The following is a 22,153-nucleotide window of genomic DNA, read 5'->3' as shown; positions in this document are numbered from 1 at the left end:
CGCTCTACACCAGCCTAACAGTCTCCTTCCACCTAATTTATTAGGCTTCATGAGGTTGTACCTGAAGCACCTCTGTTTTAATCTTAGAAAAGCTGATTTTCAATTTGGCATGGTGTTTGTGATGCGAACTGGTGTGGAGCCTTTGAAGAGCTTCTCTGGGGTGATTCTGACTCCTGAGATGGGAAATCTTGTCTACGGGTGACAGACTGCACGAATTATAATAAAAACAGCAGAACATTGAATAAGAGTATTTTAATTGCGCAGCACAAGTTTTTAAACTGAGAGTACAGGGAAGTACAGTACATCATTCCTTTCTTTCTTCATTCAGTAATGGGCTACCTTTTTCTTGTCTGTACATATTTAACATAAATAACAACGCTTTCTTGTAAGGCGTTCAGCTAACCCAGAGGCAGCATAAAGACCTCATAAACATTTTGGTTTCTATCAGTGAAGAAACTCTAGTAATAACTGCAAGACCACCAGCATATGGAGCAGATGGTAATGATCTCCAGAGCCACTTACGTTTGCAGCAAAACAAAACAAAAAACACAAAGAACTCTGTTATAATTTCTACTGAATTATTAAAACACAAAGAGAAAACACTGATGTTGAGTGTGAGAAATCTTGACAGATGTCGGTCTTTGCCCCGTGGACCAGTAACTGATACTCAAAATTTGGTCAACCGTTCATCATTTAACACGTCACAGAAAACAAATGTTACACTCAAATTATTAACTCAAGAACATTTAATAAAGGGACTATTTACAGATTTGTGTTCACAATTAAGAAAACCAACCAGGGACGGTGAAGCCCCCAGAAGCAGTTAACACCCTTACATCTGATGAGCAGGGAGCTGCAGCCATCTGGGTGTCTGTAGGCCAGCAGGAGGGAGGGAGGGCTGACACATACCTCCCTGTGTGAACCTGAGCAGAAACCCTAGGAAGCAGTCGTGCACTCCCTCTGGGCATGCAGAGCAGAAAAAGGAGAATGGGTGTGGAGACGTGCACAGATCCATAACACAGACAGCTTCCATCGTGCAGTTGCTACAAACACAAGTCATCCCGAGCCCCTGTCTCAGACGACACAGTCTGTTCAACTATTTTTAAAGATTCACACTTAAGTGCTATCGTAGTCATACACTTTACTTCTAAATAGATCATAACCCCAAGTATGTTGTCATTACTTTGGTTTTAAGCAGTCCATTACCTTTTTGAAAGATTTTAAAATGAGAAAAAAAACTTTCATATTCACCCACACATTCACCATTTCCAGAGTGTTCTTTTCTTGCTGCCCCCAAACTTCCTTCAATGTTTCCTTAAGGCAGGAACTCTCTCTGATTTTGTTTCTTTGAAGTCTTTTTTGCTTTCACTTTTGAAAGATGTTTTTGACAGGCAACCGAACTCCAGGTTGCAGGGGTTTCTTTTTTATCTTTCATAATTTAATGATGTCACTCTGCTGTCTTCTAGTTTGCATAGTTCCTGACCAGAAGTATGTTGTTATTCTTTGTTCTGTGAACGTGTTGTGTCTTTTCCTCCAGGCGTTTTACAATCGTTCTCTTTAACACTGGTTTTCACCAATTTGACGATGATGTCCATTGGTATCTTTATGTTTCTTACGTGTTGGGTTCTTTGAGCTTATTGAATATGTGGAGTTATACTTTTCATCACATGTGGATATTTTTCAGCCATCGTTTATCCAAGTCCTTTTTCTCCCTCCTCTCTTTCTGGACCTCCCATTCCATGTATGTTACACCACAGTAATTAATTCCCTGTTCTCCTTTCCCCCCAGTCTTTTCCTCTCTGTATCATTCATCTGGATAATTTTTATACTTACTGTTCAAATTCATTGATTGTTTTCCTTCTTCTATGTCTAATATGTTCTTAATTCCATCCAGTTTTTTGTTTTTAATTTACAGATGTTGTTTTCATCCTGAGAAGTTCCATTTGAGCTTTTAAAAATATATCTTCCACTTTATGTTTCGTCAAATTCATGTTTTCCTCTACTTTATACTTACAATAGCTATTTGAACATCCTTGTCTACTAATTCCAATCACTTCAGTCTTTTCTCTTTCTACTGCCTGATTTTCCTCCTGGTTACAAGTCATATGTTCCTGCTCCTTGGCATGCCAGGTTAGTGTTTGGATGCCAGTCACTGTGGATCCAGAGTAGCTTTTAATCTAGGGTTAGTTACCCTCCCCATCAAGACAATACTGTTCTGGGAACTCTCTTGATGCCCACGTGCTTTCGTGTGGCTGGTGGGAACGTGAACCGTCCCCACCTGCGCTGAGTTTCAGGGCTTGCCCAGCTCACTGCTCCCCAGTGCCGCTCTCATGGTCTCAGCTTCCTTCCACACATGTGTGAATCAGCACTAAAGCCCACAGACTCAAGGGGGGACTCACTGCGGATTTCTGCAGGCCCTCTCTGGGAAGCTTCTTCCAGAAGCTTTTCCCTGCAAATTCTAGCCACCAGGGCTCCCCAGACGCCAACTCGGCAACTCTCTTCAGTCCAGCAGGACCACATTCATTCCCCTCCCTGACCTGCAGCCTGGACGCTGCCCCCAGGGTCTAGGCTGGGCAGTCGTGGGGCTCTCCTCACCTTGTCCACCTCCTGCCAGGGATCACAAACCTGTGTTTGACATATGTCTAAAAACCACTATTTCATAAATGGTACGGTTTCTAGCTGCTTAAGGCAGGAGAGTTTATCTGGTTCTTCCTATAGCACCATAGCAGAAAGCAGAAGTCTTCACACATAAAACACAGCTACCACTTTAAAATGCCTATTTTCTCATAATAATTTATATACAATGAACACATCTTCCTTTTAGAATTATTTTAATAGGATCATGTTTATCAAATTCTTCAAATTATTAGGACTACTTCTCTGCATGAGACCTCTAATATATAATACTCAGTATTTCCTTTGTGCATGTATTCTCTAGTGTACTCTGAGTTACCCTTTCCCGGTGAAATCTTTCACTTACTTGTTATGACAATTGAGTTTTTCTCCTGTTTAGGTCTTCTAAATATTTAATAGGCTGTCACTTTTGACTGAAAGGTCTGTACTTAACACAATACTGAGAAGACTTCCACACTGAGGAGCCATCAATATGTAATAAGTCTTGTTTTCTGGGAGAAGGTTTTCCTATATTGCCTACTTTAAAAAAAGTTCTCTTTCTGAATTCTGTATGGTGAGACAGTCACTGCAGTGACAGGGTTTCTCTCCTGTACGTGTCCTCAGAGTGTGAGGGGCCTGACACCTGATGGCGGACTCCCCATACTCACCGCACTCGCCCCATGTCTACAGCATATGACTTCTCTGATGTATCAGGAGCTGTGCCTTCCTGTGGAAGGCTGTCCCACATTCACTGCATCTATAGCATTTATCTCCTGTATGGATCCTCTGATGCCTCATAAGGTGCGACTTTCTAGTGAAAGATTTCCCACATTCCCCACATTTATAGGGTCTCTCTCCTGTATGAATCCTCTGATGTATAATGAGCTGTGCCTTCTCAAAGAAAGCTTTTGTACAATCACTGCATCCATAGGTCTTCTCTCCTGTATGATTTCTCTGATGCTTAATGAGCTGTACTTTCTGAACAAATGCCTTCCCACACTCACTGCATTCATAGGGTTTCTCCCCTGTATGAATTCTCTGATGCCTAAGAAGCTGTGGCTTCCAGGCAAAAGCTTTCCTACACTCACTACATTCGAAGGGTTTCTCTCCAGTGTGGGTTCTCTGATGGTGAATGAGGCTTGACTTCTCACTGAAGGCTTTCCCACACTCGCTGCACTCATAGGGTTTCTCCCCTGTGTGTGTCCTCTGATGAGATACCAGGCTGGACTTTTGGGTGAAGGCTTTCCCACAGGCACCACATTCGTAAGGTTTCTCTCCGGTGTGAGTTCTCTGATGTGTCAGGAGCTGTGACTTCCCAAAGAAGGTTTTTCCACATTCAACACATCCATAGGGTTTTTCTCCTAAATGAGCTTTCTGATGTCTAATTAGTTCTGACTTCTTAAAGAAGGCTTCTTCACAGTTCCTGCACTGATAGTTCTTCTCTCCTGTGTGAGTCATTTGATGTTTGACAAGTTGCGGTTTTCTGATGAAGGCTTCACCACATTCACTGCATTCATAGGGCTTCTCTCCTGTGTGGATCCTCTGATGCCTAATGAGGAGTGAGTTCCTGCTGAAGGCTTTTTTACACTCACTACATGCATACGGTTTCTTCCCTGTATGAACCCTCTGATGAGTAATAAGCTGTGACTTCCAAAAGAAGGCTTTTCCGCAATCATTACATTTGTAGGGCTTCTCCCCTGTGTGTGTCCTCTGATGAGTAATGAGCCTTATTTTCTGGGAGAAGGCCTTCCCACAGTCACTGCAGCCATAGGGCTTCTCTACTGTGTGGGTTCTCTGATGTCTTTGAAGCTGTGACTTCCTGCTAAAGGACTTCCCACAGTCACTGCAGCCATAGGGCTTCTCTCCCGTATGAGTTCTCTGATGTAAAACGAGCAGTGACTTCCTGCTGAAAGCTTTTTGACATTCACCACACCCGTATGGCTTTTCTCCTGAATGAGTCCTTTGATGAATAGTGAGTAATGACTTCTGGGAGAAGGCTTTTCCACAGTCACGGCATCCGTAGGGCTTCTCTCCTGTATGAGTTCTCTGATGTATAATGAGCTGTGACTTTTTGTTAAAAACCTTACCACATTCCATGCATAAACAGACTCCTGTATGTGCTATTTGGTTTGTAATGAGCCCTGGCTCTTTACTGCTGACTTTTCTACATTTACTGCAATCAGAGTATTTTATTCCACCACAGGTTTTGTCAGGCTTGATACAGAATAATAATTTCTTATTAAGCTCATCAAGTTTTTTTCTTTCACAGTTACTTTTTGGAATAAGAAAATCAAAAGGATGTTTCAAACTTTTTTCACCTGTGCCACATTTATGGGATCTCATTCCTAAATGATCAAAGTTAATGCCTGAATGAAACATTTTCCCAAAGACGTCATATTCATGGCCTCTCTCCATACTTTTAAGCTTGTCTTGAGTATCCTGGTGCCACATTTTGAGATTATTATCTAGCCAGACTTCTTCTAAAAAGGAAAAAATGAACCATACTGTGTAAATTTCCCCAATGATTATGCTTATTGAATAAGTCTTCTGAAATGGAGCCTAATATCCCAGTCCATCAAAAAAAAAAAAAAAATCTCCCAAATACAATGTCTACTTATTAGGCATTGAAAATTTTAATAGAAATGAAAACAGATTTTGAAATTACAAATGTTTATAAACACAACTTTCAAATAAGGGAAGATGAAATATACTCAAGTGATCATGATGAGGTAAAAGAGACAAGCAATTTCTGATCAAATACTGGGGTGGTTAACGCACTCATTCCACAATAACCTACTGATTATCTACTGTGTGCCCAGACGCTGTGAGTAGCAGAAATCAGGGAGGAAGGCAGGTAAGTACCCCATCAGAGAAGGCTGAGAATCACAGTACACAGAAGAGCAAGATTAGTACACAGTGCTGAACGTCAGACAGGAAGAAACACTGAATATGATGTACAGCAAATGCAGGATATCAACTTCACGTCTGAAAGGTGAGGTACGTTAGTTTGCTGTACTATTGGTACATTAAAAAAACATTCTCATTCAAGATCCTCACCCGAATCACTGATATCAGTAATTTCACCATCATGAGAGTTACTTTTTGGAATTATCCGAGAGTTCTCCAGAGCTCAGCATCAACACTTGTATTTAGGTTTTTGACATTTTAGTTGAATCGATCATCTATATATTGCATCTGTATATGATGGAAATTATTCTAAACCACAAGTATTCTTTGCATAATATTAAGACAGATTTTTTTTTTACCCTGTAAGTACAATTATTTGTGATCTCCACAATATGACCATTTATTGAGTATTTTAAAACGATCTTTTAAAGGTTTGTTTAGTTCACTATATTCTTTACTAGGAATTGTGAGGTAATACTCTCAAGATGAAAGATATGGCAAGATCTCAGATATAAAGCTATCACTCCTTTTCTGCAGGATAATTTTTTTTGGGGGGAAAAAAGCCATATCTAACTCTCAGACATACCAGAATTTCAGAGGAAGAACCAACTAGAGCCCGATATGGAGGAGAACAAAGGATTCAACGTTCCAAGCTTCAGTGAGTGTGGATGATAATGCTATTCATGGGTATTTTAAAGACTAGAGAGAGAAGTTAGGGGGTTAAAAGCAAAGTCGTCTGTAGACACAGAAGTGTGAGATCCACCTGAATAGTTTATAAAAAATTGTTTTAGGAAATGTTAAAGAAAAATTACAAATTTTAATTCAAATCAAATCAGGAAATAAGACTAAGATATATATCCAAATTAATAAGTTAAATGATATAAAACAATATTGAAGTTAAACTGTACCAAAAAATCTTTAAGAAATTTAAAAAAAGTCTTGTCACTTTGGCAAACACCTGGACTGGGTTTCTCTGGTGCCACCTCAGGTGCGGGTACACGTGTGTTTCCCCGTCTCTGTTTCCATTACACTCCGGTCCTTTCTGCCTTCATTTCACCCTATTTTCAATTGATATTCCCACTTCTAGGCTTGCTCCCTCCCAACTCTAGTCTCCACACAGCAACACGTAATATTTAGAAAATGTACTCAGGCCTTTTAACCCTTTGCTTAGAAACCTTTGATAAACCCAGACGTTTATCACGGCTTCCGCACCCCTGCGTGCTGGCTCCTTCCAGCCCCCCACTCCCTCTCACAACACTGGGCTCCTCCCTGTCCCACTGACTCCAAAGGCCTTTTCCTGCTGTAGGCCCTTTGCATGTGCTCTCCCTGCCCAGCTTCCAGCATGCCTGGCTCACATAATTTTAAGGGCACACTAACAAACACCCTGTTTATTCCCTTCACAGCATTTATCAAATAGGTAATCACCTTGCTTCTGTCTCTCGCACTAGAATGTAAACCCTGAGGGCAGGGAACAGGTTTGTGTTTTTCACTGAGGTACCCCCACTACATAGCGCATAACTAGCCCTCAATACATGTAGGATAAATACTCTTCACTTGTCATTAAACGTCTAAAGCAATTCCTTTCTATATAGTTAATCTTGACAATTAACTTTGCATTTTGACACAAATACTTCATGTTCAAACACTGAATTAATTTTATATTTTCTTCTAAATTAAAATTCTCTGGTCCTGCAAGGTTATTTCATGACTCATATTTTATCTCAACTCCTCTCATTCTACAAAATAGCAGTGGTTCTAAATTAACGGGGGAACATAAAGTCTATCTTGACAGCTTTTCTAAACTACACATACCCAGTCCTAATAATCCATGTGAATGGTGCCTAGACATCTGTAATTTGAAATATTTCCTAAGGTAAGCTGAAACACTTACTTAGACGAAAACCTTTGTACTAAAGAAATATTTGATAAATAAGAAAGTTCCTGCCTTACCTGGCCTCACCACAACCAATTAATGAAGTATTTAGTAATTACACAGCATAAATTCCATAGAGAACAGAGAAGAGTAAGTTACTCACCATCTTTGTATGTGGGAAAAAACCTGAAGACCTAATTGGTTAAGGAATTACAGATAATATGTGATCACACCCGGGTTCCTACAATACTGCTCAGTGGGTAGAGATTTCAGAAAAGGCTGGGAGTCAGGGAACACTCCCCGGAGGTGGAAAAAGAGCTTAAAGTGAAGAGGGGGAGGGTGTCTAAATGGGAAAGTGTAGGACAACCAAAGGCCCACATGCAGAGAAACAAATGTGAAAGACACGAGGAAAGAACTACTTTGAGTGGCGTCAACCAGGACCTCTGGGCACAGGAAAAACTGCAGAGATAAGATGCTGCCACACTGTGAGGGTCTTCAACACAAATGGCATTAAAGTACCACAGAGCAGGTCTTAAACCCAGCAGACTATTTGAAGGGAAAAATGAGAAGCTTTAGAAGCTGAATACCAAAGGCACCAGAAAGAAGCCCTGGACGCTGACCCTGAAGTTCTTATCTGCAGGGAGGCCGGAAGAGTGCTTAAGGTGTTAGACTTTTCTCCTGTATCCATGAACTCACCTTCTACTCTATGTGGGTTTGAAATAGAAATCTGACCAATTAGGGAGAGAAAAGAAAAATAATAAAGGGAACTCAAAGGTAATCAGTGTCACCTCAAACAGGAAAAAACTATGAACTCTTAAAGAGGAGGAAGGAAGCCCACCTGTACAGGTGGGACTGGGGAAGCTAGCAGAAGGGGCGTATCCACGAAGGCAGGTCCTAAATGACTGTGCTGCCGGCTATGGAAGACGGGGCACACTTCATCACCAGCTCCACCAAAGGGGACGCATCCTGATGTGGAGACCAGGACGGAGAGCACATGAAAAGTCAGGAAGGACTCGTGTCACTAGTCCTGAGTCAACCCTAAGGACGGAGGAACTTTAAACACGGTTTTACAGATAACATTTCAAAAGTACCAACCTGTCATCAAAACCCGAGACCTAACTTTCACTATCTGCCATATACCTGATTATTTCTCACCTGGAAAGTTCTGACTTAGGATTTCTTCACCTAATATCCATGGCTCTTCTTGCTCCAGTTTGAAAATCGCCTCAGGTTTGATCATTTGATAACCTGTCAATTGGAAACACAGAGAGTCCCAACTGCTTGGGCTGAGGGACCCTTAAATATAAAGAAGATTTCACTACAGAGACTAAAAAACAAAACAAGCAAATAAAAGCCTTTCAATTGGGTGTAGAAATCAAAAAATCTTTTGACATCTGAAACTTAAACCCCAAATCCATAACATCTTAGGGGTCCCACAGTTGCTGGGTGCGCCCTGTGTCACACAAGAATGTTCTTACCCAAGAAAACTAGATTGCTATAGTTCTCCAACATCACATCCCTGTGCAGGGTCTTCTGAGTAGGATTGAGCAGCTGCCACTCCTCCAACGTGAAGTCCACAGCCACATCCTCAAATGATATCTAAAAAAGCATAATCCCTGTTAAATCGGAAGTCATTCTCTTTGTTGAATACAGGCTTTCTTCTCTACAGTGACAGGCGGCCTCCGAGATGGCCCCATGATCTCCAACTCCTGGGATTCATGCTTTCGTTTAATCCCCACCATCCTGACTGTGGGCTGGACTTACTGACTCACTTCCACCGAATGGAACAGGGTAGAAGTGCTGGATCAGGTGTAAGAGAATGTGACTTCCACGTTGGGAACCCTCTCCTGCTCTCCCTGGGCCACATGGCGAGGCAGCCCTGTGCACAAGCCCACGTGGCAAAGACCCGAGGCCTGCCAACACCCACGTGAGGGAGCTTGGAGCAGGTCACCTCCCTACCGCCCGTGAGATGACCACAGCCCTTCTCAACATCCTGATGACAGGGTCGCGTGAGACCCTCCACCAGAATCAAATGGGTGAGCAGCTGTCAGACTCCTAACTCACAGAAACTGAGATACATGTTTGTGTTTTCAGCCACTGAGGTTTGGGGTAATCTGTTACATAGCAATGGATAAGTAATATAATATCCTAGTCGCGCATTATACTTTGAGAGGAAAACAAAAATGTTATTAAAATATTCATCATTATGAATTCATTCACCTAGCCACCCATCTACCCATAGAATAAGAAGTTGGAATAGGCTGTCTCTAAATAAGCAGTGTTTCTCAAAGAAGGTGCCACTGGTATCTGGGCAAAGGACAGGACGCCATAGAGACCAATACCGTCCCAGGCTGGGCCCACGTTACGTGTGCTGCCGTGTCATCAGAAGGTGCCGAAACAGCGTGGAAAGCTGTCCTGCCTTCCAGACGCTGGACAAGGCCCAAAACACTGCTCAGGGACAGGCTCCCGTGCCAGCGGCCCAGGACTCTGTCAACACGCGGATCCCACTGGTCCTCTGGTCCCAACCAGAGGGTTTCACTGGACCCTGACACTTTCTTGGGGTCTGGTCTGGCCATCCTCATGGGCTCCCCAGGCACGGGTCACACTCTCCAGGCCCTACCTGACCACATTTACTTCCTGTTCGAATTCACTGCATCTGATAACAGCCCCATAGCTGCAGAGGGGCTGAGTGAGCGTTTTAATGGACAGTTCTAGGACAGGCTTAAGGGGCTGACAGGGGGGCTCACGGTGACCCCAGCCTGGAGCACAGAGCTCAGAAGGGAGCGGCCCTTCTCACCACGCCGGGGCTCGGCCACGCTGTCCCCAGTCACAGCCCCCCTCTCACAGTCACTGACTGTCATGCCCTGCGGGAGACCCCGCAGGAGCCGCCACCCCTACGACCCCGTCCCGAAGACTCAGTGAGTGCCAGATCCCGTACAACCACTTTCAAATCTTTTAAAAACTCAGGAGTTTCTGGAACCAATTCTTAAACACGCTCTGTCTCTCTGGTTAAATTATGTAAAAATATCTGTCCCTCTGTATAGGGACAAAGTGTCTTTCCAGACAAAGGGTCTGGATGAAAACAGAGATGATTTCTTTTAAAGTTTTGATTACTAAATGGGACACACTGATGATGACCAGAGAGAAAAGAATATAAAGCCCAGCACCAGGGGAGGCACAGGGGAGGGAGAAAGATATTAACGACCTTTGTGTTTTAGACCTGCTCCTCAAAGCTTTCCTTCCTCCTGGAAAAAAAACAAGAAACAAAAGAAAATGACTCCCTGTGCTTCTCTCCACGCCCGTGACCGCTCTGGGTGTAGACTGACGCCTTCCTGCTCGACGGGGCTGCCGGCCAGCGGCACAGGGCGCCTCGGCCCCCGTGCTTCCCACGCAACAGCCCCGATGCTGTCTGCACCCCGCGAGGTGGCAGCGCCTGGACAGACAAAATGGCCTGGAACCCAGCGCCCCAGGCAGCCCCTCGAAAACCAAGGACTGAAGTAAATTATTCAGACTGGGCAACGGAAAGCCACGCTGGGGCCCCGTTAGCCTAACTGCCTGATGAAAGCATGTGCTGCTTGGAGGCCCTGGGATTGTGCTCCTGGTGTGCACACCCAGCCGTGTGACCCCGCTGTCTCAGCCCTGGCAGGCGTTCAGGCCAGCCTCCGCCTGCTGCCAGAGCTGTGCTATGCGAACCACTGCCTTGTGCCAGGTCACAAAGGTTCACACGGCCACTTGAGAAGCCTCCTGATGGGCTGACACATGCCTTCCTGATTGGGAAACGGCTGAGACCACATGCAGGCTGGGAGGCTGCCCCGGATGAACTCCCTGGTTCCTGTCTCGGCCCCTCTAGGTCCAACCTGCTCAGGTCCATGATGGGGTTGCCTGTTTCTCACTCAGGTCCTGAAAAATCAAGCAGGTGGGCTGAGGAGTCTGGCTCCTGGTTAAAAACCTACGTGTGAATCCTCAGATCCAAACACAGGCAGGCCCAGAGGGCTACCCCGCAGGCCTCCTGGGGGACACTGCCCCCACCCCTGCCCCCAGACCTGGGGCGCAACCTGCGTGCCATGGCCTCCAAGGGGCCGGTGAGGATCTCGGGTGCCCTGCGTCTCTGCCTGAGGCCTTTTTTTTTTTTTTTTTTTTAACATCTTTATTGGAGTATAATTGCTTTACAATGGTGTGTTAGTTTCTGCTTTATAACAAAGTCAATCAGTTATACATATACATATGTTCCCATATCTCTTCCCTCTTGCATCTCCCTCCCTCCAACCCTCCCTATCCCACCACTCTAGGTGGTCACAAAGCACAGAGCTGACCTCCCTGTGCTATGCGGCTGCTTCCCACTAGCCATCTATTTTACGTTTGGTAGTGTATATATGTCCATGCCACTCTCTCACCTTGTCACAGCTTACCCTTCCCCCTCCCCATATCCTCAAGTCCATTCTCTAGTAGGTCTTTGTCTTTATTCCCGCCTTGCCACTAGGTTCTTCATGACCTTTTTTTTTTTTCCCTTAGATTCCATATATATGTGTTAGCATACTGTATTTGTTTTTCTCTTTCTGACTTACTTCACTCTGTATGACAGACTCTAACTCCATCCACCTCACTACAAATAACTCAATTTCGTTTCTTTTTATGGCTGAGTAATATTCCATTTTATATATGTGCCACATCTTCTTTATCCATTCATCCGATGATGGACACTTAGGTTGCTTCCATGTCCTGGCTATTGTAAATAGAGCTGCAATGAACATTTTGGTACATGACTCTTTTTGAATTATGGTTTTCTCAGGGTATATGCCCAGTAGTGGGATTGCTGAATCATATGGTAGTTCTATTTTTAGTTTTTTAAGGAACTTCCATACTGTTCTCCATAATGGCTGTATCAATTTACATTCCCACCAACAGTGCAAGAGTGTTCCCTTTTCTCCACACCCTTTCCAGCATTTATTGTTTCTAGATTTTTTGATGATGGCCATTCTGACCGGTGTGAGATGATATCTCATTGTAGTTTTGATTTGCATTTCTCTAATGATTAATGATGTTGAGCATTCTTTCATGTGTTTGTTGGCAATCTGTATATCTTCTTTGGAGAAATGTCTATTTAGGTCTTCTGCCCATTTTTGGATTGGGTTGTTTGTTTTTTTGTTATTGAGCTGCATGAGCTGCTTGTAAATTTTGGAGATTAATCCTCTGTCAGTTGCTTCATTTGCAAATATTTTCTCCCATTCTGAGGGTTGTCTTTTGGTCTTGTTTATGGTTTCCTTTGCTGTGCAAAAGCTTTTAAGTTTCATTAGGTCCCATTTGTTTATTTTTGTTTTTATTTCCATTTATCTAGGAGCTGGGTCAAAAAGGATCTTGCTGTGATTTATGTCATAGAGTGTTCTGCCTATGTTTTCCTCTAAGAGTTTGATAGTGTCTGGCCTTACATTGAGGTCTTTAATCCATTTTGAGTTTATTTTTGTGTATGGTGTTAAAGAGTGTTCTAATTTCATACTTTTACATGTACCTGTCCAGTTTTCCCAGCACCACTTATTGAAGAGGCTGTCTTTTCTCCACTGTATATGCTTGCCTCCTTTATCAAAGATAAGGTGACCATATGTGCGTGGGTTTATCTCTGGGCTTTCTATCCTGTTCCATTGATCTATGTTTCTGTTTTTGTGCCAGTACCATACTTGCCTGAGGTCTTTGGCAGAAGCCTTTCTCAGGTGCCTCTCTAAGACCCCCTTGTGGGAGGGGGAACCTGAAGACACTGTCCGCACTCTGACCCGGTACCCTGTACTTTCCACTCCCTCCTCCTCTTCCCCTCCTCCTGGCCCCCAAGTCCATAAATCTGCCGGAGCCTTTTGTTCGGGGCTCCCTGGGCAGCGAACACACCTGACACGTGGCCAGGGCGTTGTTCACTCCTCAGGAAAAGGAAATGGGGAGATGGCGCCTTTTGCGGCATCCGGCTCTCGCTCGTGCCATCACTCTCGGCTACTGTCACCCTGGCTGCTGCTGTCACCAGCTACTCTGACACCTGGCAGCTCGGCCCTCTCAGCTCTGCTGAGCTCCTGGCACAGAACACAGCAGCAAAGGGGAAAAGCTACAGTGCTATGCGTTGCTTTAAACAACAGGATTTTTAAAACAAAGAAAGGAACAGAGGGAGGAAAAGAGGGAGGAGGTCAGCTAGGTGGACGGGAATTGTTTTGAAAGGTGAAGAGAGGGATTCCCCTCGTGGCAGAGTGGCTAAGAATCCGCCCGCCAATGCAGGGGACACGGGTTTGAGCCCTGGTCTGGGAAGATCCTACACGCCGCGGAGCAGCTAAGCCCGTACACCACAACTACTGAGCCTGTGCTCTAGAGCCCACGAGTCGCACCTACCGAGCCCGTGTGCCACAACTATTGAAGCCCGCGTGCCTAGAGCCCATGCTCCGCAACAAGAGAAGCCACTGCAATGAGAAGCCCGCGCACCACAACGAAGAGTAGCCCCCGCTCACTGCAACTAGAGAAAGCCTGCGTGCAGCAACGAACACCCAATGCAGCCAAAAAATTAATTAATTAATTAAAGAAAAAAAAAGAAGAAAGGTGAAGGGATACCACAGTCGTTTCTTGAGTCAATAAAGTCGGGGTGGGCTTCCCTGGTGGCACAGTGGTTGAGAATCTGCCTGCCAATGCAGGGGACACGGGTTCGAGCCCTGGCCTAGGAGGATCCCACATGCCGCGGAGCAACTGGGCCCGTGAGCCACAATTACTGAGCCTGCGCGTCTGGAGCCTGTGCTCCGCAACAAGAGAGGCTGCGATAGTGAGAGGTCTGCGCACCGCAATGAAGAGTGGCCCCCGCTTGCCACAACTAGAGAAAGCCCTCGCACAGAAAGGAAGACCTAACACGCCATAAATAAATAAATTAATTTAAAAAAATAAAAAATAAAGTCGGGGTGGTAGGGGGAGTGATGAATTAGGAGGTTGGGACTAGCAGATGTAAACTGTTATATATAGAATGGATAAACAACAAGGCCCTACTGTACAGCACAGGGAACTATATCTAATCTCCTGGGATAAACCGTAATGGAAAAGAATATGAAAGACAATGTATGTATATATGTGTGTATATATATATATATATAACTGAACCACTTTGCTGTACAGCAGAAACTAACACAACATTGTAAATCAACTATACATCAAAAAAAAAAAAAAAAAAAAAAAAAGGTCAGGAAAAGGAACTGAAGGCAGATACCCTCCCGTGCAGCTTTTGCCAGCAGAAGCAAAAACAGTTCTACCTAAAATGTATCGAAATTCCAACTGAGAAAATATATATGGGGCCATTTGAAGGTTTTGTAACAACCAGTTGTGCCAGATGATTCAGGTTTCTTCCCTAAACCCAGAGCTCAGGTGGCACGTGGACCCAGGCCTGCTGCCCGTTGCTGTGCTCCTTACACCCGCGCCCACCTAGGACCTGCGAAGAACAGCCTCAGAAATGTGTTCATCCGTTGCAGGATGTCACCTGCCACGTCATCTACATCAACAGCTAGCAAAACGCTTTCTTTACAGGTAACCATCAGGAGATGTTTGCTTCCACCGAGCAAATGGTCTGCTTTTTGACAGAGGAAACCACGCAACTCTTCCTGTTTCTCTTTCTGTGGTGGCTTCTGGGAACATCTGAGGAAGCTTGCGGCTCAACTCCAACAGTGCAGGGCCTTAATTGTCTTACGTCTATGCCCCATCTTCAAGACTTTTGTACGATTCTATGATCCACCTTGTACTTCTTTTGACATCTTCCTTCCCAAGGTTATATTTTCTCTGGTTATAAGTTAAATGTATTTAGACTTTTCCTGTTAGTTGTAGAGACGCCTGTGAGCCTCATCACACCCACAGATAAAACTGCTAGAGGACAAATAACTCACCTGTGACTTGATCATTCTCCCCCGTTCCTGGGAAATCTGCTCTGCTCTGTCCTGATGCTCTGGAAAAAGGCCTCTGGTCAAAGGTCTGTGGACTGGGAATGCACCCCAAGTCCTGAGGCCTCTTCTTTCTTATTTCACATGAGTTTTCGTGCTCCTGAGAGCCATGGCCTGGAGGTGCAGTGGGAATTTTATTTTAGATGATGTAATTCATTTGGGGACCTCAATCTTGGTTCTCTATAGCTGGGAACTCAGACAAGCTATTTGCTAGCACTAAGAAACAGGATAGAAAGTGAGCTACTGGCATGTGTCAGCCGAGCCGACCGCAGCCAGGCCAGGCCTGCACCACACCCTGGGCTCTGCAGCCTGGCTCCCACCTGGGAATGCCCGACGGGAGCCACCTGCCTCGCTGGTTCAACCAAAGACCCCAGGGGAGCCCCACCACCTCAAAGCACTCTGCAGAGACGGCAACAAAGTCTGGAAATACAGTCTTGGCTCACTCACCCTGCAGCACCTATTCCCAGGGGCACTTAGATGAAACCACTGGCACAGGTACTACAGAATAAAACGCCACTCACTTCTAGGCAGGACAGGGAACGGGAAATGGCCTGGGGTGCTGGCTCTCTACTCCAAAATCAGCCCTGGAGCAAAAGGAAAGCATAGATCAGAGGAACTAAAAGAAATGGCCAGAAGAAGAGGAGAGACCCCGGGGGAGACGGAGGCCGCGGTGAAGCTGACGCTCAGCTGTGGGTTTCCGGCTGAGCCGGCCCCGCTACAGCCCAGAGCAGATGCAGCGAGAAGAGAGGCCTAAGGAAATCTTTTCCGTTCTTTCTTTCTCAGCTCACATTGGCGCAAATACTGCCTTCCCTTCCCTCGGAAATCAGCAGAACAGCCTAGGCCACCGTAGAAGGCAGATCAAAATCCCTGCTGAGTTTAGGAATCACAGAAACGGCAAGGGCCCAGCTGCCTTCAGGCACTTACTTGTCTCCCACCGCCCCATGGACCCCAAGGAAACTGCTCCACACCTGCTTCTTCCTAAGGGTCTCTGCTCCCTGATCGGAAGAGCTGCTCAGACAAATGGTGGGTACGGGGCTATCCAGTGGCTCTAAGGTCCACACTGCTGGCCCTGGGGTGCCTTCCCTCCCCTTTGCTTCGAAGGCCTGGCCTCAGCCCTTCCCTAATGCAATTATCAGGGCAGGAGAGCAGATAACACCTCTAGGGGAATACAGCTCAGAGCCTGTGAGGGCAAATACAAATTAAAAAGAAAAAGACTCCCCAGAACCTTATTCAAAGACTATTTACTGTAGAAAATCTGTAATTACAAAATCTTTCTCTGCCCCTTTGGGATGTATGTAAATCTTTCCTAAAACTAAGTTTAACAACTCAAGAATGCCTTTCTTAAGGACCTGGGAGCCGTCTCTGAATCACCCAGGAAGGGACACCTCTCTCTCCGGGTCTCTGCAAGGACAGGAGCCTAACCAGCCTGACTTTGGCACCCGGCTCCAAACTGTAAAATTAACCCCATCATAAAGGTAGGACAAGTGTATTTTTCCTTTGCATGAAGGCAAGCAGCTAACACAGTAGCCACCCCAACTACCGGGCAAGTTTAGGATGGACTACATGTGACAAATGATCACTTACCTTGAGACCGTGTGTATAACGGGTTGTACCTGCCCGGCTACAGAAAAGGGCATGATCTCTTCCTGTCTCTCGCAATGTCTTTAGCAGACTGCCTGAGGTGGGCATCAAATTCTGGTTCAATTTTTATTCAATAATAAAACCATTCTAAGGGACTTCCCTGGTGGTCCAGTGGTTAAGACTCCATGCTTTCACTCCAGGGGGCACGGGTTCGATCCCTGGTCAGGGAACTAAGAACCTGCATGCCACGCGTGCAGCCTAAAAAAATTTTTTTTAATTAAAAAAAAAAATTTAAAAACAACAACCACCTCTTCTTTCTCTTCTACTTTTGTGGAGAAGTCTTCTGGATTGGCAGAGACTGGTTGAAATTATTTCCCCAATGAGCCAAATAACCAAACAAACGAGTACAACCACTACTTTAAAAACTTTTTAAAAGATCACAAACTGTATTACAGAGATCACCTGAGGCAGAATTATCGGAACAGATGGACCAAGAGTTAAGATCAGCACAATCACAAAAAACACGACGTCTTCATGCACACAAATACTTACACTTTCAATTTCTCCACCGCTCACGAACCAGGTCACTTACACCGGCCGGATACCGGATCAGGGCCAAGGACTCCACGGGCTCACAGCTGGGTCACACAGGGATGTGGCCTCCTTCGTAAGGGTACACCTGAAAGGAAATATCCAAAAATTCAGTTGCCGGTAAGCCTGGGGGCACGAGGGACAAACTCCACCTCCCCCCCGAGATCCGTCCAGCGCCGCGGTCCACACCTGCGGCCCCTCGTGCTCCCGGCTTGGTCCCACAGGCTGACAGGCTGAGAGGAGGACCGACATGGTGGATGGTCAGCGGGCACCTTTCCGCAAAGTAAGCTGAGCAAGGAGAGAACATAATAGCTACAGGAGATCTAGAGCAGGAGCCCCCTGTTCTAACAAAGAATGGGGGGAGAGGAGGGCGGTATCCTCAGGGTCCCAGCGGAACAGAGATGGGCGGACTCGCCCTCCACAAATGAGGGAAGAAAGTTATGCCTTGGCGTTAGCAGACTGCCAGGTTTTGCCCCCGGGCAGCTAACAAGAGTGGAGAGAACACTGGCCCCTTCGAGGCCCCTCCTGCCCGCCCCTAGAGCTGGGCTGAGGGCTGGAATCAGACCACCCGCTCGGGAGCCCCACACCCTCGGTCAGCAAGGGAAAGAGGAAAGGAAACCCAGGAATGCTGCTCAACGCCAGCCGGACCACGGACCAGCTCCTGGCACCGTCTCTCGAGGGCCTTAAACGTTTCCCTCTTTGTCCTTTAGCGAATCGAGGGAGGACACGGGCCAGGGAGGGAGGGCAGGTCCCAATGTTACCCAGGTGCTGAGGATCCTGTGGAGAGTCAAGAACCAGCCCATCTAGACAGACAGACTGGATTTTGAAATTTGACCTGAAACAGTGGCAGAGGGCAGAGCGAGGGCGTCCAGGGCAGGAAGAACTCTACAACTGGGAACGGAGAAGGATGGCATGGGTTCTGCCCACGCATGGGGGGCAGCAGACACAAAGGTCAGATTCCCTGAGTGAAACCGGACTCTCCCGAGACCAGAGTGAAGAGTGTGGTGCATGAGAACAGGTCTCTCACGAAAAACGTCCTGGGAGAGCAGAGAGTGACACCCAAAGGAGAAGCGCCTCTTCCCGAGACGCGCAGGGAGCTCCCTGGGGCTCCTGGGCACGGGCAGGTCCCGATGGTCTAGAAGGCCCAGTGAAAAGAGAGCCCAGAGTCACTGCTTTCCAAACCTGAGGCCCCCTGAGACACAGGCCCACCTGCCCTGGAAGCTTCTATCTCATCTGGACCCCTTTTGGGTTGCTGCACAGGAGACCTTCTGTAGCTTCTCCTCTGGAAAAGGGGACGTGCCAACTGTACTAACACCCCGAACAGTCACCCTGGTTCCTCCCCCAGGACCCCAACATACTCCTGCACTGTGCTCTCACATCCACGTCAGATCCCACTCACACACTAATGCAGACCTAGACACACACTCACAGTCTCATTTACGGGCCAGGAAAGCAGCAATTTGCTGAAGGCCTCTTACTACCAGGCCCTGTTCCGGGCACGTGGGAGAGACCGCTAAACAGGACAGACAGTCCCTGCCCTCTAGGATGGGAAACAGACACACAAGTAAGTAAAATAATTTCAGACTGTGAGAGTGCTCAGAAGAAACTTCAGATGTGCCAGAGTGGGTGGGTGGAGGGCACTCCTTGCAGATGACTTTTAGCCGAGCCCTGAGGAGGAGGGGCCCGGCAAGGAGCATCCGACACAAAGGGCTGGAGCAAGGGGGAGGACTCCTAGCCAGTGGGGTCTCTGAGCACTTTTAAACAAGGAAATATTCAAGTAAAAGGAGCCATCACTGACCGACACAGCCACATACACGCTGGGTGAGAGGGGCCAAAGAACAAAGGACAACACGGTTACTGAACAGAAGTCACGACGTGAGTCTCTCCTGAGCCAACGCAGGACTCACCCAAACCCCAAAACACCACCCTTACAGGCCCCGCAATCACCAACACCCAAAGCCCCTCAAATTCGGTTCCAAAGACCGCCTCAATCACACTGACTGACCCCCTGAGAACCCCCAGCCCCCAGATCACTGGACACACGAGTCTCCAGGCCACACAACCATTGACTCCATAAACCCCATGTGCCCAACGCCCCCCAGGGGGTCTGGGCCGTCAATTACACACACTGTGAGTCCCCATCGGCTCCTCTAGCAAGGCCCCCCCATCACCAACCACCAGTGACAAAACCAATCCACAGAAGTGCGTGAATCAATGAACCCCAAAGTCTCTCCACAGCCAAACCCCGATCAGACACCCGCAGAACCCCTGACTCCCAGTCACGGCGGGCTCTCCGTCACTCAGCCCTGCACACCAGCCACAGGCCTCCCTACGGACCACCTGGTTGATTACGACCCCAGAGCCCTCTGACCTCCACAGGCTTCTCAATGCCAAGGCCAAGAAACCCCATCACTGGCTCCTCCAAACCCCACTCAATTACCTCCACAGTCTATCCACTGACTAGACACTGAGTCAGTGGAACCCCAAGTGCTGAGTCCCAAAGGACCCCCAGAGAACTCCAATCCCTCCCTCTCGCGGTGCCCACCCACTCACCTTCACAGAGCCTGTCACCACCCGCCCCCTGAACCAGGCCTCACCACACGGGGCTGCCAGCCACTCACCTCCAGGTACCCACTCTCCAGTCCACGCCGAGCTCACCCACCACTCAGACGCCCCCAGAGCTCATCACCCTGCGAGGGCCCCCAGCTCTGCACAAACACCCCCAGCCCCTCCAACGGCGCCAATTACCACCCCACATCACCCTCACAGCCCCCAACAGGCCACCCGTCAACCTGTGTGCAGACCCCTGCCACTGGCACGCGGCCTCCGACCTGATGCCTCAGCCACAAGATCCCCAAACACGGGCCCAGACCACTCACCAGCACGGGCCGCCCCGGTCACTGCCCTCCACCGAAAAAGCTACCATCGAACTGTCAAGTCAAACCAAACGCAGACGTAGCAAAGAAATGTTTTACTCCGAGGATTTATTCTAGGGGGGGAGGGGTGCTGAAAGAGGAAGGACGCTGCGGCCCTAAGAGGCACAGCACCTCTGCAGTGTGTGGAGAAGCTGGATCAAAGGGCAGGGGACCAGACAGCAGACGAGAGGACATCTCACCGGAGCTCGGCCAGTTCTGGGCGCGGTGGCGGGCTGCATGCTGCTCAAGCTTACGGCCCAGAGTTCAGGGAACTGCGGGAAGGAGAGAAGCTGAACCAAAGTTTGGTTTCTAAGCGTTCTAATCAGTGAGAACAAACGGTTCAGCTAATCATTGATGAGGCAAAAGATGAGAGGGGCTGTGTCATATTTACCTATGGCCTTGTCACAGGTAAACAAGGGCATCATGTGGGAAGGGGGTCCTTTGCAGCCAGCTGTTTCCCGGAACCCGAGAGAGGGGGGGATCTTCCCAGGAGCACACGGCTCAGGTACAGTCCAACACTGCAGCAACCAGCGGCCCTTCCTGCCGACGAAATCCTCAGTGCAACCACTCTGGGCCCTCTACGTGCCCCCCACGCGCCCACAGAGCCTCGTCGCTCATCCCTTCGCGCCCAGTCGCCAAGCCAAAGGCACGCAAATCGTGGATGGCTAGAGCCTTAACTGTTGCTGCACACAAACCCTAACCCACATCCCCAGCGCACACGCCGGCCCCGCACAGCCCTCCACTCACTCCCGAGGGGAGCCTCCGGGTTCCCTCACACCCAGGGCCTGCTGCCTCCAGCCCCCGAGGCTAAGGTTCCCCCAGAGGCCCCTCCCAGAGGCCCCCACCGTCCACTTAATTCCCTCCGCACAACCACTCACCCCTCCCTGGCCCCGAATTACTGATTTTCACAGACATTCCACCACCTCTCCCGCCAAGGGTCCCCAGCTTCATCAGCCCCACCGTCTCCCCGCACAGCCCCTCCTCTCCCACCACCACGGGAGGCCCTGCCCTGCGCCCCAAATCTCCCTCCTGCTTCCCACATCACTGCCGCCCACACCCGCCCCTCCAGACCCCTGTCCCCCAAACGTTTCCCCACCGTCGCGCTCCCTCCCGCCTCCCCGCTGCCCGGCCGCCCCGCGGCCCCCGCGGCCCCTCCCCTCTGCCGCCCCACGCCCCTCCCCCACAGCGCCCCCCGACCTGGATCGGAATCGGCGCTTGCGCGGCAGGGCCGTCCTCCCGCGCCTTCCCCGCACCCGGCTCCGAGCCGGTTCGTGCGCACGCCGGCGTGGCCCCGAGCCGGTCCGCGCCGTGGTCACCGCGGCCCCGGTCGGACGCGGAGGCCACCGCCAGCCCGCAGCCCCGCCGTCCCGTCTCCGCCCCCCACACCCTTACCCCTTTGGCCCACGGCGCCGAGGCAGACACGGCCCGGCCGCGGAAGTGTCCGCGCAGAACTACATTTCCCGGAGCCCCGTTCGCTTTAGAACTACATTTCCCAGAGGCCTCCGCGGCGCGCCTCCCTGATGGACAGGGGTGAGGTTTCCTGGTGCCAAGCTCTTTGCGGCTGCCTGGGGCTCCCGGTTCAGACGGTGGGATGTAGCCTGCGCTCCCCAACCCCACCCCCCCCCCCCCCCCGGCAATGTGCTCACCATCCCTTCCAGTTTTGATCATAGAGCAAAGTAATTTATAAAATCAAAGTAGTAGTATAGGTACGTTTTATCCAGTCCAACAGTACTAAC

The 22,153-nt window shown here is 48.2% G+C and overlaps 1 protein-coding gene across 11 annotated transcripts; it reads right to left on the bottom strand.

The window, feature by feature from the left end:
* Positions 1–229: 229 nt before the first annotated feature.
* Positions 230–21,860, bottom strand: ZNF605 (zinc finger protein 605). Of its 11 annotated transcripts, none has more exons than XM_059894892.1 (9): positions 21,615–21,729; positions 20,809–20,957; positions 20,618–20,707; positions 17,692–17,790; positions 17,464–17,590; positions 15,277–15,444; positions 8,872–8,992; positions 8,549–8,641; positions 230–5,093 (listed from the first exon to the last, which is right to left on the bottom strand). In XM_059894892.1, the coding sequence occupies exons 6-9, from the start codon at positions 15,289–15,291 to the stop codon at positions 3,298–3,300; spliced, it is 2,025 nt and encodes a 674-aa protein (XP_059750875.1). In that variant the 5' UTR covers positions 15,292–15,444; positions 17,464–17,590; positions 17,692–17,790; positions 20,618–20,707; positions 20,809–20,957; positions 21,615–21,729; the 3' UTR covers positions 230–3,297. The 11 variants fall into 11 exon arrangements, with proteins under 11 accessions (XP_059750875.1, XP_059750874.1, XP_059750877.1 ...); XM_059894891.1 differs by having other exon boundaries at positions 20,618–20,689; XM_059894894.1 differs by lacking the exon at positions 20,618–20,707 and adding an exon at positions 15,852–15,914.
* Positions 21,861–22,153: the final 293 nt, after the last annotated feature.

Source organism: Balaenoptera ricei, chromosome 14, assembly GCF_028023285.1.
Source record: "Balaenoptera ricei isolate mBalRic1 chromosome 14, mBalRic1.hap2, whole genome shotgun sequence".
In the NCBI taxonomy this organism is placed as follows: domain Eukaryota; kingdom Metazoa; phylum Chordata; class Mammalia; order Artiodactyla; family Balaenopteridae; genus Balaenoptera; species Balaenoptera ricei.
Note: the sequence above shows the minus strand (reverse complement) of the source record. Positions and strands in the feature narration are given on the sequence as shown.